This window comes from Centroberyx gerrardi, chromosome 3, assembly GCF_048128805.1.
Source record: "Centroberyx gerrardi isolate f3 chromosome 3, fCenGer3.hap1.cur.20231027, whole genome shotgun sequence".
NCBI lineage: Eukaryota > Metazoa > Chordata > Actinopteri > Beryciformes > Berycidae > Centroberyx > Centroberyx gerrardi.
This window is the reverse complement of record NC_135999.1, coordinates 17,666,190-17,679,907: the sequence shown is the minus strand read 5'-3', so window position 1 is coordinate 17,679,907 and position 13,718 is coordinate 17,666,190. Positions and strand designations below refer to the sequence as shown.

Genomic DNA, 13,718 nt, shown 5'->3' with positions numbered 1-13,718 from the left:
AGCCTTGTATGACCACACAAGGGGTACTAGCAAATATCAATCCTTTTGGCCATGAAGCAAATTAAACAAAATTTGAAAGGGAAAATGTAGACCTATACTCATAGATTGACCCAGTCTTATGTCTTATGTCTAGCACCAGTTTTCATTGCATACCCACAGCACCGCAGAATCCATATCCACACTGGATGAGAGTCACTGCAATGTGCAACCATCCAAACCCTCTACCCTTCTGGAATGGTTGTTTAACTATTTATATACATTTTTTGAGGATTTAGGTAGCCTGATAATGTGTAAGACTCAGTTATACACCCAGCTTCAGGATGTTTTCTGTCTATTGCCTCCGTCTACGACATCGCCAAGGGGGGGAGAAAAAAAAGTATTTTCAGGACCCTTTCCGAGAAAGATAATAGGTAAACACTTAAATGTAATACAGTCTTCAATTTAGTCAAAGTAAAATCACATTCAGGTCCACATCCACAAGCATGCTTGCTTATCATGTATGGCTATACGGATTATACAACAAGGACAGATCAGGAGGGTATCTGCTTGTGCAGGCCACATACACTCAAACACTGCCATATTGTATATTTGGAGGTAGACTAAGAGTTTAGAGCAGAACAAAGTTTACAGTACAGTGAGCCTAACAAGTGTTTTGTAGTCAGGCACATCATCCTAATTGTCAGTCTTCCATCTAAAGACTACACAGACGTCACCTCAGAGGACTGATCATAAACAAGTTAAAAAACTGCAATGACTGAAAAACAACAAAAAAACAAGCTGTGTTTAGGAGGCCAAAAGGCATTATATTACCTTATTGCAAACATGTGGGAGAGGGTTGGGAAAAAAATTGTATGTTGCATGTGTTTCTTCAATAAGATATGTAAGAAAAGCAGGTGAATGAAGGAATACACACCAGAGCAATAACAGAGAGGAAGGGTTTATTCAACATCTTTATTATGAAGTACCTTTTTAAAAGAAATGTACAAGTGGAACCAGCACAGTGACATCTTGGCGTTTACCTTTGAAAAACAGAAACACCATGAACATGTGGTGCAGGTTTGAAGACACGTATGAAATGATAATGTACATATTTACAGCAGAGGATCTATCCAGAACAGAAGTGAGCGAGCATGGTGTTAGCTAAAAATACAATGGGACTGATTGAAAATAAAAACTTACATTAAAAGCATGGATTGGTTCAATAACATATTTAGAATGATAACATGATAAAGGCACTGTGTTTCACACAAGTTGACGACACAACAGACATAGTTGTTGGTTTTGTCCATCTCAGAAGAAATAATTATAATAATCACAAGAAACAACTCTTACAATGTTGTCATTCATTCGTCCCTGGGCATTCTTTCTAACAAAACAGATAAAATATACCAGAGGGCCATAGCAGTTTGCAACTAAACATTAGAACAAAATAGATGATAATTCAACTCATCAGGAAAACATTCCATATAAAGAACATGCTTGGTGATTATTAAAATTACATTTTTTTTGTATAAACAAATACATATCTAAAATTTAAAATTCCATATTGAAGGCATAATGGGTTGAAGTAAGGACAAATATGTTTTCCAATCCTATGTTTTCCCTTACTAGGCCAAACCCAGGACAAATTTTATTTGACATTCCTGCAAGACCTAGGACCTCTTCACCTTCTTGGAGCACAGTCTGAACTATCAGTATGGATAACGCAAAACACTCAATCTGGCCAACAGCTAAGGATCAAAACTCAAGACAGGCATAATGACATGACCAATGAAGTGATTCCTTTGAAGACAAAGAGGGTGCAAGTAAGAAATCACCCGTTAACATCAAACTACATTCAGCTTACATAGCTGGTGTGTCGTCAATGCACTGTCTCTGTTCGGTGCTTTTTGACTTTCTGGCCTCGAGGCCTTTCAGCAGTCTACTGAACTGGTGTGAGCAGTTTAAGATTAGCTGTAGAGTTTAAACTGAGCGACAACGTTTGAAATTTGTGAACCTGCGAGACACAGAAGAGATTTCATTATGCTCAAGCTGAAACATTACATTTGATACTCACGGACTTGGACTGCACAGACAGACACGCATGTAGGCATACAGAACGCACAATATGCTCTTTGGCTGAGTTCAGGCATACACAAACACAGGCTTTCACACACACAAACACTCTTAAGTATAAGCATTCTAGATAGTAATGGCACTGGCCAGGCAGGCAGGCACCTAGACTGAGCTTGGAGTTAAGTACACAGGGTTGTATAGTAGAAAGGTACAACATACATTAGGGGATAGTGTGGCCAGTGAAAACAATAGATACTGTGGTCAGAGATGGCACGCCTATGGTGTGCACTACTCTTTTCCATGGGAATTAAAGAATGGCACAGATAAGTGGGCTGGAAAAAAAAAATCCTATATTTAAAATCCATTGTGGGGTAGAATGGTAGAACACAACTGCACACACAAAGGTAAACAGTATAGAGTTGGGATACAGGGATCTGGTATAGAAGGAAAAAAAAAAACAGCAACAAAAACACAAAATGGCTGCCCTGAAATGACTAACAACTAGCTTCAAAACATACACAATTATACAACATTAAGTTGAGATATGACAAATTTGTAGGCTGCATTAATACGTAATAGTACCTGCCTTGTACATACACAATGCAAATAAAATGAGAACAAGTAGTTAGGATACTTGTCATATCAAAAATACGTAGCTTTGGTAAACAAGTTATGTAGAGAACTGTTGTCATTGAACACAATGATGTGATAAATCACTACATGACATCTAGGAATCAAGGGTGAGCGAGTTCCTGTTTTGAGGCTATGAAGTCGACAAGAGGAGAAGCAGGCTAAGTTCCATTCCAAAAATCCTTTGTCCTCTCCCCTTGCCACCAGCTGATGAGGAACAGAGAGAGCGGAAGGCAGCAAGACTTCAGAATGGAACGTAGCTGCATTCTTTACTGTCCCAAGCACCGTTTGAAGAGTTTCCGTGGTAATGTAGCAGCATCGTAATGGTCTGCGGAGGAGGGTCTCCTCCAGAGCAGAGGAAGTGGAAGACTAGTTAACCTCTCTCCTTCCAGCAATCCCTAATCCTTTCCATCCATAGTAGTGGAGGTGGAAGACCGGTTAGACAGTTAGCTTTTAACAGTCCTCCTCGAATATCCACAGTAGAGACAAAAGACAGGTGAAATACGTTGTGTTCCATTCCTCCGCTCCTGTCCCATGCGGCCAAGCCTCTACTCTGTATGTAGATTTGATCCAGGCATTGACACAGGTATCATTCCATAAAAACAACCCCCTCCTTAATACTTCAAGCCTAGCTTCTAACATGCAGCGTAATCTCCCGTCTGTCATACATTCCTCCTTCCATCCCTCTACTTTCTTTCACTCTTTTTCCTCACTCTGCTGAATTTTTATATCCATCCCATTGTTCTTCACTTCCCCATCTCCTCTTTGCAAATTATCTTCTTTTTCCAATTCTGTTTCATCTTCCCGTTTCCTAATTTCAGTCAACCTTCTCCACCTTCCCAATGATCTTCTCCTCGAAGATGGGCAAGATGGCGTCATCGTCACGCACCTCCTCGAACACCACGCCGCAGTCAAACTCATCGCTCACTTTCTTAAAGTAGAACCTACACACAAATGAACAACACGCCAGTCAGATTATTTGTTCTCAACGTAAAATTTTTCTGTAATATACGTGTATCTTTATCAATTTTGAGCCAACCAATGACAAAAAATTCTTCTAAATGGTAATATTCCCAACACACCATGTATTTCAAAATATATGGGTCAGATTTTCTCACCTGTAGTGGCCCTTTTTGGTAAGCAGCTCCTTGAACTGGCCTAAAGTCACCACACGGCCTTTGACTGATGTTCGGTATGGGATTGGCTCTCCACAGAAGTAGTACGCAACCGTCACGTTCTCACACAGTTGCCGCTTACCAGACTTATGCCTTAGAGAGAGCAAGATGCATGTCAGAACATTCAAATGACTCTGTACACAAACACACACACACACACACACAGACAGACAGGAGCAGCACACATGCACACCTACCTCTGTTTGGCCTGCTGTAGTGCGTTCCTCCTCCTCTCCTCCTCCAGCCTCCTCCTAGCCTCCTCCAGCTGGGTGAGGGGGTTGGGAGCCGGGTTGGGGGGCATGGCTGGGTCCTGGATGAAAGGATGGGAGGGTTGGACCTGGGTGGATGACGAGCAGGGGATGGGGGAGGAAACCGAAGAGGGGTTGTTGCGCAGCTGGGCTGAAACCCAGGGGTGCACGGCCCCGGGACGCTCCACCGAGGTTGGACGCGGAGACTCGTTGGTGGGTCCTGTCCTCCTGGAGCCACTGGTGCTGCCGCTGAGAAAACAACAGGGAAGACCAGAGAAAGAATGTCAGAGCACCTGCCAAAACTGACTAATAAAATATCAGTTACAAAACCCCCCCAAAATACAAAAACACCCAGCTGAATTTGCGCTTAATTTTTCCGCAGTCTAGAAATATCTTCTTTCAAATTGCTCAGACTCATATCATAACTGTTAAGCGCAAGGTAAAATCAGTTCATCTTTTACTATGATAAACCAATGCATTTCTTATGGGACATTGTGTGTGTAACTCACCTATGCGTGCTCTTCTTGTGTCTGAGAGCCTCTCCTTCCATCATCCACTGCAGGATCTTCTGGTTTCTCTCCAGATCCTCCAGCGGTACCTGGGTCTCCAGGCCACGTCCGCTTTCATCAACTTTGCCTGATGTCTCCGTCTTCTTACAGCCTCGCCGTGATAGTGTGCTACCTTTACTACTGCAAAGCAAACACGCAAACATGCACAAACAAGTTGAGGTCATCTAAATACATGAGACAACTAGGGGTGGTTCAATAACAGTGGATTCAGGCCAGTAGCACTTTGAGACACATTTGACTATTTTACATGCATATTTGGATTTTTATTTGTGTTGTTTAAAACTATCCTTACAGTTTCTATAAGCTAAACCAGCATTTTATCATTTGGATTTTTAAGAAAAAAAAATGTCTTGTGATTGATATGGTATATTAGTAATTGAAGTAAGAAGTAACGTAAATGAAGCATATTACAGTACTGTTGTCATCTCTATATATGATATTGAGATAATTTTGGTCAAGATAATCGTACTATGAAATTTGAACAGGACAACATCTACTGTTGTCCTGGCAAATGTAAGCACACACACACACTATCCTACCTGTAACCCATGCCATCAAGTGTGCTGGCTCCAGCCCCGTCGGCATAGTTACGACTTCTCCCTGCGTACTGGTTGGCTGGGTCTCCGTTCCATATGAAGTTGGCCTGAGACCTAGAGTTCGCCTCTTCCTGCCCTTCTCTTCCTCTGTGGTGGTACAGCTGCTTGTGGTGATGCATACCTAGGACAGACATCAATGGGAGATTCATTAGCGCATGCTGGCCACTCTCCTACACTCCCATCTCTCCACTTTCTCTCCCTTTCACCCCTCTCTCCATCCCCTCCCACATCCTGCTCTCCATCTTCCTACCTTTGACCCCGGCAGCAGGCAGACTGTGGCCTCCCCCCCGGTGGGGAGGGTAGTGGGAGGGGGGGTAGTGAGGCGGGGCAATCCCCCCATCTGGTGAACGTGATGATTTGGGGGGAGTGTGTCGGCCCCCTCCTCCTAAGGTGGCGTTGGTTGCCCCCGGCGACTGGCAGCCCGGCGTTTTCATCACCCGCTGTACATGCTCGTCCAATATAGACTCCGGGTCATCGTCATGGGAATCCTCCATAGCAACCAGGCCACCATAAGTTGCGACTGTTGCTGTGTTAGCAGTGGTCTCTGAGTAACGGGCACCGTAGAGAGGTGGAAAGGATGAGGGGAGGGGGAGTGGTATGCTATGAGAGGACATGGAGGTTGCCATGGAGATGTCAGCATCGTCACCCTCTTCCTCCTGTTTGGAAAGGGAGAGAAACATTTGATTGGTAACTGGTAACTGGACACACACACAAACACACACACAAAGGCTGGGTAAAAAATAAACACCATGACCAAACTACTTCTGTTCAGCAATAATGGTGGACACCATTACGACAGTGGAAGCAAATCTCAAGGCAGATATTTTGGCACATTTTGGAAAAAAAAAAAAAGGAGCAAAATGACCTCAATAAAAGTAATGTCATTATTATCATCTGTAAGCTTTGCCATTTGGTATTAAAATACTGTGGTAACAATGAATTAATGCACACTTGGTTTTCAACAACCTCCAGTTAAATCCGACAGAAGCGACTGCTCATAAGTGTGCGTGTATTTAATTTGATTAATTTTCATTTTGTAGGTCAAATCTGGTATTATTGTAGTTATCTCCAGCTGGCTTGAAGCACCTCATGTAACAATGTCCATTTGGGGCAATAAGTGTTACTTTGAGGGCATGGATTGTTAAACTGTACGCACGGTTTACCATAAGCATGGCTTGCAAAACAGAGTATGGATTTCCCCATCGACTTGTGTTTCCACCAAGTGGCCCCCCGGTGGCTCCATATATTTCACTCTACTGCTCTGCTGTAGCATATTCTCTGCTCTCAAATCCCGTTTATGACCTTGTATTCTCAGTGAGTAGAGCTTGTTGTTAAGTGTCACTGCACCCAATTGTGAGCTGGTGTAATGACATTAATAGCCCGAGTGTGTCTAGGTCGGGCTGGCCAAAACAAATGGTACGGCAGATTAAGGAGGATTAAGGTCAAGTTTTTTTATTTTTTTAAATGATGCCAGATGTGCATTGGGGTAGGATTGGGCTAAAAAAAGAAAAAATCACTTGGGCAGCCATCCTGCGTGATATGTAGGGAAAGCCCTGGTCAAGTTTAGAAACCAGTATGAATAGAGTGTAATGTTATTTTCAACATATTATATTTTAGAATCCTCCCCGGTTCCCTGGGGCTTTACTATGATAGGGGGAAATCCTGCAATTCATTCTCTAAACCATATCAGTAATGCACATATTAATGTAACATAATACTAAAGAGATACACTGTAAAGTTTGTGTCAATTCACTGCAAACTTCAGGCATAGTATCAAAATCGCATCGTATCGTTTCATGCGGTCCTTGACAATACCCAGCCCTAACACACACACACACCCACACTGACAAACATCTAAACTCACCAGTCGGACTCTCTTCAACCTCTCCTCCAGTCTTTCCTGAGCCTCTCTCTCTCTTAGAACCGTCTCCAGTCTGCTGATGAGCTCAGCTGCAAACCTCTCAGGCTCTACATGGATGTCCTTTGGCATGCGGTACGTGCGCTGTATACACACCAACACAAAATATAAAGAAAATGCCATGAATTCCTATAAACATCAGTTACTATAGATTATATGCCATGTAAATTAACACATCAACGCAAACTTACAATACATTTTGGGAGAAAAAAAATACAAAAATCACAAAGCTAAGGGAAACTTCCTTTGCAAGTATAAATTTAATTTGATAACTAAAAAGGCAATATGCATTCAAAGAGACAAAAAGGAGTAGTACTAGTGTGGGCAGACATGTATTTTACTGCATTTGCAAGAACAGTGAGAACAGACAGTGGACCACATGTACCAATTCCAAGAAAGAAAGCGTGAAAGCAGAGCAGCCAAGTAGGAATCAGTACCTTAACATTAATCTTAGACAAAATGCAAAATGTGATTTTGCAATTTATGCATTTCTATACATGTGTAGAGAAATCTGCTTTTGTCACAATGAGGCCTACTCAAAAGGCGAATGGCCAGAAAATAGATGGGCTATAGCAGTTTGAGTGTCCTTATGCCTTATAAAATTGGTTCAAAACCCATTGAAAAAGATTTGAACACGTTTTACAGAGCTGCTGGGGAAAAAATAGAATATGCCCTGTATCTCCCTTGCCCCAGTCGAGCCTCAACCATCTGATATTCCTGTCAAGCACTATTCAATATCCTAATAGTCTATATGGTTGCCAGATAGTTGCAACTTACCAGCTTACAAAAGTGTTAGCTCAATAAAAGGCAATGGATTACTTTGATGAGAAATTAATTTCTCTTGCTCCAGTGATATTGAGACTGCTAGTTTCCTTGCTAAATGATCTGCTATATCTGGTACGTTAATACCCAGATATAGTTTGAGTCATGGATCATGCAATTTCCTGCATGTTGGCTGATCTCAATGAAAAGACATTAGATGAAGTCATCTCTACCCAAGAGTCATTCCCGTACAACAAGGTCACCCAGCCCAAGCTATTTGTAGCTGAAGGGTCTTTTCCGCACTTGCTACAACCTTGATTAAAGATTCAACAGTATGGTTATAAACATATATTCTCGCCTATATTTATATGAGCATAAATAGGTAGGTTTCATGTTATCTTTACTGCTATATGAATACAGTTGTGTGTGCTGACGTGAGGTTAATTCAGTGGTAATTGTATAACTCACAGGTATATGAGGTAGGGGCACACGTCCATTGGCTTTGGCACTTTCATGCATCTCTCTACGATGCTGCTTCCGATATCTATATGGAGGAATACCATCTCTGCACAGACACACATACAGACACACATAAACAATAATGGACCACAACTCTTGTGAGGTGAAGTATTGGTATTAAACATGTTTATATCCAGTAACAGTGAACAAATGAATGAATGAAGAGTAGGAGTACATCTGAGTAGGTAGGGTAACAGTTTGTGTGTGTGTACTTACACACTGCTGTCGGTCAATGATAGCGTGTCTGCGTCACTTGACATACTCTGTTGCTCACTGTCATTGGCGCTGGTTGCCGGAGCGCGAGCGTAGCCCATGTTCACGTAGTACGGGTTTACCGGCTCTCTCCATGGCCTGAGGGGGAGCAGAGGAATTATAAATGTGCACACATAAACACGTGGGTACATGTGTACATTTACTCACACACATGCTAGGGTCAATACATAATTTTGCTAATCATGCTCCACGACATACAGCACAATTTCCATGACCAGTACATGTAAGTGTCTATATAAAACATTTTCTTGTTGTAGCTGATTAATAACTGATTTGAACTTATCTGGTTTGTTTTGACAATATAATCAAGGTTATTATTTGGGTTATCATTCCTTCAAGGTAAGTTGCCTAAAAATAATATCCCAATATTTTCCGGCATTTTGACAATGTCGATAATTTACCAATATTTTTCAGCTTTTTTAAAACATAATAAAAAAAAAAGAACATAATGAACTCACAACAGTGTAACACACCATTCGAATGGCTTCATTATAACAGTTTTGTTAAACTGTTGCAAGTACATCATGCATTAGGGAGATTTTCATCAGGTACCTACAGTTATATTACGTACTTGCATTACTTTTAAATAAGGCCATTGTAAAATGTTGCCAAACATTCAATTTTCCAGCAAAGTGAGTGTGATAAGCTGACCATTCTTCAAGTTAAAAACAAATAGGTCTTTTACAAATAAAAGCAGCAGACTTTTGTTAAGTTCAAAAATAATTCTGACCTTTTATTGTACGCAAAGTTGTATTGTATTGTACGCAGTCAATTTAAAGCATTATATTAAATAAAAAGTCACGCTTAAAGTCCTGTCCGGACAGGTTGAGTATTGCAGGCCAACATTGGTAAAGTAATTTAGTACAATGCACGTCAGCGATTTTAATTAACAATCAGGACAGCATATATGTATTACTTTATTACTCCCATAAATTACTGAGGGGGAGTAATAAAACATCATCTGTGTACAGGTGTTCACTTTCATTTAGTTTACTTTAAGAGCAGATATCGGTGTGCAAATGCCCTTTCATTCTTTAGGTTTTAGATTCTGTTCTGTTTAGATTGGGAGGTGCGTGTTTGTCCTTTTCTATCCGATAAATTAGCACCAGGCAGGAATGTCCTAAAGGTAAAACAGTTCATGAAATGTACGGCATACTAGTCATCAAAAGATTGAAATGAAACAACATTAAGATAACAGCAGGATAAAATATTCAGCTAAACTTATTTTATTGAGCTCTAACTTTTGAAAAACTTGTCTGGGTTGTTTTTTGTGCCAGCAATTTGGTGCTTTTTGCGGGGGAAGATGACTCACAAAGCTTTTTATAACTTGCATGCTGCCTGGGGTGAAAAATGCGAAGATGGTTAAACATATTTGTTGTTGAACTTTTCACTCCAACCTACTTAAAGCAGGTTTGCAAAGTACCTGTGCTTATTCAGTATCAATTTGTTCAAATTAAAATCGCCTCCAAGTGAGTGAAGTAGATCCATATTGAGGAGTTAAGTCTTGGTCAGCGGGTTCTACAGGTCGATTTGGCCGGTTGCATCACTCATCTTGTTGCATCGACTGGGTTTTTAGACATGTAGCAAGTGGCGATGTGTAACGTGATGCTGTGCTGACATGCTCTACCCATGTGATTGATGCAATTCGCGTGCTCACGGTTCACATGCACATGGTCATGCATCATACATCATACTTGATAATGACACATGGAATTTCGCCGGCATCTTAATAACAATATTGTCTCAAACGATATATCACCCACCCCCCCTTCAAGGGTAACAAGACAATCCAGTAGTCAAGCTTTACAGCTGAAAAATATATTATGAACAAATTCCTATCACATTTCCGAAACATTTTTATATGTATCATTTTCCAGGGCTGGAAATAATTAAATTCTAAGACATCAAGGTTTTTTTTATAAACGTAGAAACCCTGACACGCACACAGACCTGTACTCCCGGCTGTCCTGCCTCCTCCTGTTGGATGTGGCTCTCTGCGGTGCCGTCTCCATCAGCAGTCTATGAGTCAGCCTACCAGCTGGTGTGTCTCCACACTCCTCTTCATCTTCCTCTTCCTCTTCTTCCCGCGCTCCTCCTCCACACCTAAGATCAGATGATATTAGATGAGTTTTTCAAACTTCTGATGTATTCTCTCACTCTGTTGCTTTGTCACTCCAGATGAAAAGCTTCCAGGCAGGGAACAAGAACATTATATGACATCAGTGGGGCAACGCAAAGTCCCAAGCTCATCTCACCTCCACTCTTCATCCTCAGCAAGCGTGGGCAAGTACCCAGGCACAGGCTTGGCTGTTCCCGAAGAGGGGCTCTGATCGCTAGGGTTAGGCTTAGGGCTCTCCCCTCCTGTCCGAGTGTACTCCAGATAGAGATCCGACTTAAGGAACAAAGGGTAGGTGTTCTCTTCCATGGTGGCCTGGATCTCTGTCTGGGCCTGGGACACATACACACATACACAGGTCACACAGCTGGAGTCGGGCTGGAAGATTTTGACACCACTGTCGGTACAGATACCAAATGATACTTCAAAAATGCTACCATCTCTTTATAAAATGATATCATTAACAGCGTAATGATTTAATTTAATAAAGTGTACCATCTCATCAATCACTGAGAGAGAAAGTTCACTGTGATGGAGGATGGTTGGGGTGACACACTTGGGTCAAACACAATTTAAAGGGTCTACTACCAGGCTGTGCCATCACAGCAAAAACTACCAAGAGTAAAGAGGATCGCATGGGAGAGGAGAGGTGGTCTGTGTTGGTACTAGAAGGGGATCCGAGTGGCCTTTGACTTGAATTATGACTATCACGTTGCCTTGATTGGCACTTTCTGTTATAACACAGCGCTGAAACAAAGTGTGGGAAAGGGTTGAGCCCCCTCAGCATTATGCCAAAATATGTACTGAAGCAGAATTTGTTGGTTCAAGTTGGGTTCAAGTAGGTTGTGTGTACTGAATGTAGTCTATAGCCATACATTTAAATGCATTGCACACTGTTACTTTGTCATGTCATAAGTAAAGCTGAATGCAACCATACTGATGGTGGTTGGCAGTGATAGGGGGGGACGACAAAACAGATCTGTCGGATGTTACTTTTAATTTAAATTTAGGCTAAATATCAAAAGTTTCTGCCAAACAGTCTAACATTTTTGCTGCTCAGCAGTATTGTTTTGAGTTGGTTGGTACCTAAAAGCACTGAATTTCAATACCCAGTCCTGACCCAACAAGACAATTTTTTAGGACTGAGATGGGCAAGATACAATCACTGTGAAAAATGCATTAGAACTTCAACTGCCTTTGTAATACAATATGCATCACTCTCATTAGGCCCTTTCATAACCATCATAAATCAGTGTTTTACTGACCTGTTCAAACATGGCAGGGTCTGGATGCGGCCTCACGACGCAGTCTCTGATGAAGCTCTTGGTGGCTGGCTTGATCTGCCTGGAGACAATCCCACTTCCATCTACAATGTACTTCCTGTAAATGGCCTTGGCCAGCTTAGCCTTCTTGTCTTGGCTGGTCTTTCGGAACCCTGAGCAGGCGAACCAGAAGTCAAGAAGGTCTGCACACCCTTCCTGGCACAGGAAATTACGGAACAGCTGGATGCCTTCCTGGTCATCCAGAAGAGAATGAAGTGACTCAGCCCACTTCAGGTAAGGTGGTGTTGGTGAAGCTGAACCCTCAGGTTCATACCCCAAGTCCAGGTCAGGGCGTCGCGGAGTTGCAGACGATGAAGAGGGCGTGTAGCTTGGCAGATCAGCCATTTTAGACGATGAGGAGGATGGGGGAAAGTAGAGGGGCTGGGAAAGGGGATTTGGACGGGTGTTAGTTGACTGGACTGGGGGGTCCACATCAGATCCCTCCTCACCAGGGACTGGGGGTCGCGGAGCATCTTCTGTAAAGTGGGTGGGGCCGCCCAGAGAGGCCACAACCCCACCTCCGCCCCGGTACCCAATCCCATGTAATTCTCTGACCACACTCATGTCTCTGATTGCAGAAACCAGAGGTCAGATCTTCCCCTCTAGCAACGACTCTGTTGACAAACAATTCTCCCTAAGATGGGGGCAAGAAAGAAGACAGTTAGTGGTGATGGGAGACACAAAGGAAAAAAAACCTAGGTAATGAGATGACAGACATGATTGATTTGTCTCCATTTTATCCCTCATCCCCTTATTCAATATTTCAGTCCATCACCTTTCAGCATTAACAAGACACCAACACAATGAGATTATGAGTATAAATTAAAACGCGGTGACAAATGGTTCTCTAAGAGTGGTTGACTGAGATCAATAGAAGTAGAATAAAGTGACTGGCCAACAACCATTGCACCTCTGTAAGGTTATCTATTGCTAGAATGTCAACTTCACATGCCTGCCTGCTAGCTAACCCAATTAATAGGATATTTGTTTATACTGTATTCGCAGCAAACGACTCTTTAAGGCTATGTAAGTAAATTAGCAAGATAAAGTTCGCTAGCAAGTTTTAGTTTAGCTTACCAGATTGCTAACCGAGAAGCTAACGCTAGCAGCTGGCAAAACAAAACTGATACTTCATCTAAGCCGAAATCATTTGCTAGCTAACCAGCTAACGTTAACCAGTTAGGATAGCTAGCTAGCCTCGTAGCAATGCCACCACCAGTGCCAGTGCTTTGAAGTGAGAATCTCATTCATCTTGGCCTGCAAAGACGGTGGGGGGATGGGTATAGAAACAAACTCTACAACCACACAAGACGGGCCTGCTTGCAGTTACTACAAAAGCACTTAAGCACAAGCGGACTTTTTGAATTTATTCATACAAAGCCAACTAGTACGCAAGCAATGGCAATTGTCGTACTGATTAACGTCAACAAATCAGTCGATCAGAGATCAAACAACACAAGAAAGCGAGGGCACGTTTTCCACTCTGCTGGCTGCAGCGCCAGCTAGCTAGCTTGGTGTGTTAGCTAGTTTGGTTA

At 42.2% G+C, this 13,718-nt stretch overlaps 1 protein-coding gene across 2 annotated transcripts in view; it reads right to left on the bottom strand.

Moving 5' to 3' along the window:
* Nucleotides 1-937: 937 nt before the first annotated feature.
* LOC139933586 (axin-1-like) overlaps nt 938-13,718 on the bottom strand; it is a 12,977-nt gene continuing 196 nt past the window's right edge. The window contains exons 2-13 of one of the 2 annotated variants that reach the window (XM_071927714.2): nt 12,127-12,817; nt 11,001-11,194; nt 10,696-10,848; nt 8,689-8,823; nt 8,422-8,518; nt 7,138-7,275; nt 5,524-5,929; nt 5,217-5,394; nt 4,618-4,797; nt 4,058-4,357; nt 3,804-3,953; nt 938-3,629 (exon numbers count right to left, since the gene is read on the bottom strand). In XM_071927714.2, coding sequence (XP_071783815.1) covers nt 3,503-3,629; nt 3,804-3,953; nt 4,058-4,357; nt 4,618-4,797; nt 5,217-5,394; nt 5,524-5,929; nt 7,138-7,275; nt 8,422-8,518; nt 8,689-8,823; nt 10,696-10,848; nt 11,001-11,194; nt 12,127-12,747 — 2,679 coding nt within the window. In that variant the 5' untranslated portion in view covers nt 12,748-12,817 and the 3' untranslated portion in view covers nt 938-3,502. The remainder of the gene's footprint in view (nt 3,630-3,803; nt 3,954-4,057; nt 4,358-4,617; nt 4,798-5,216; nt 5,395-5,523; nt 5,930-7,137; nt 7,276-8,421; nt 8,519-8,688; nt 8,824-10,695; nt 10,849-11,000; nt 11,195-12,126; nt 12,818-13,718) is intronic. The other variant, XM_078282588.1, reaches the window with a different exon arrangement.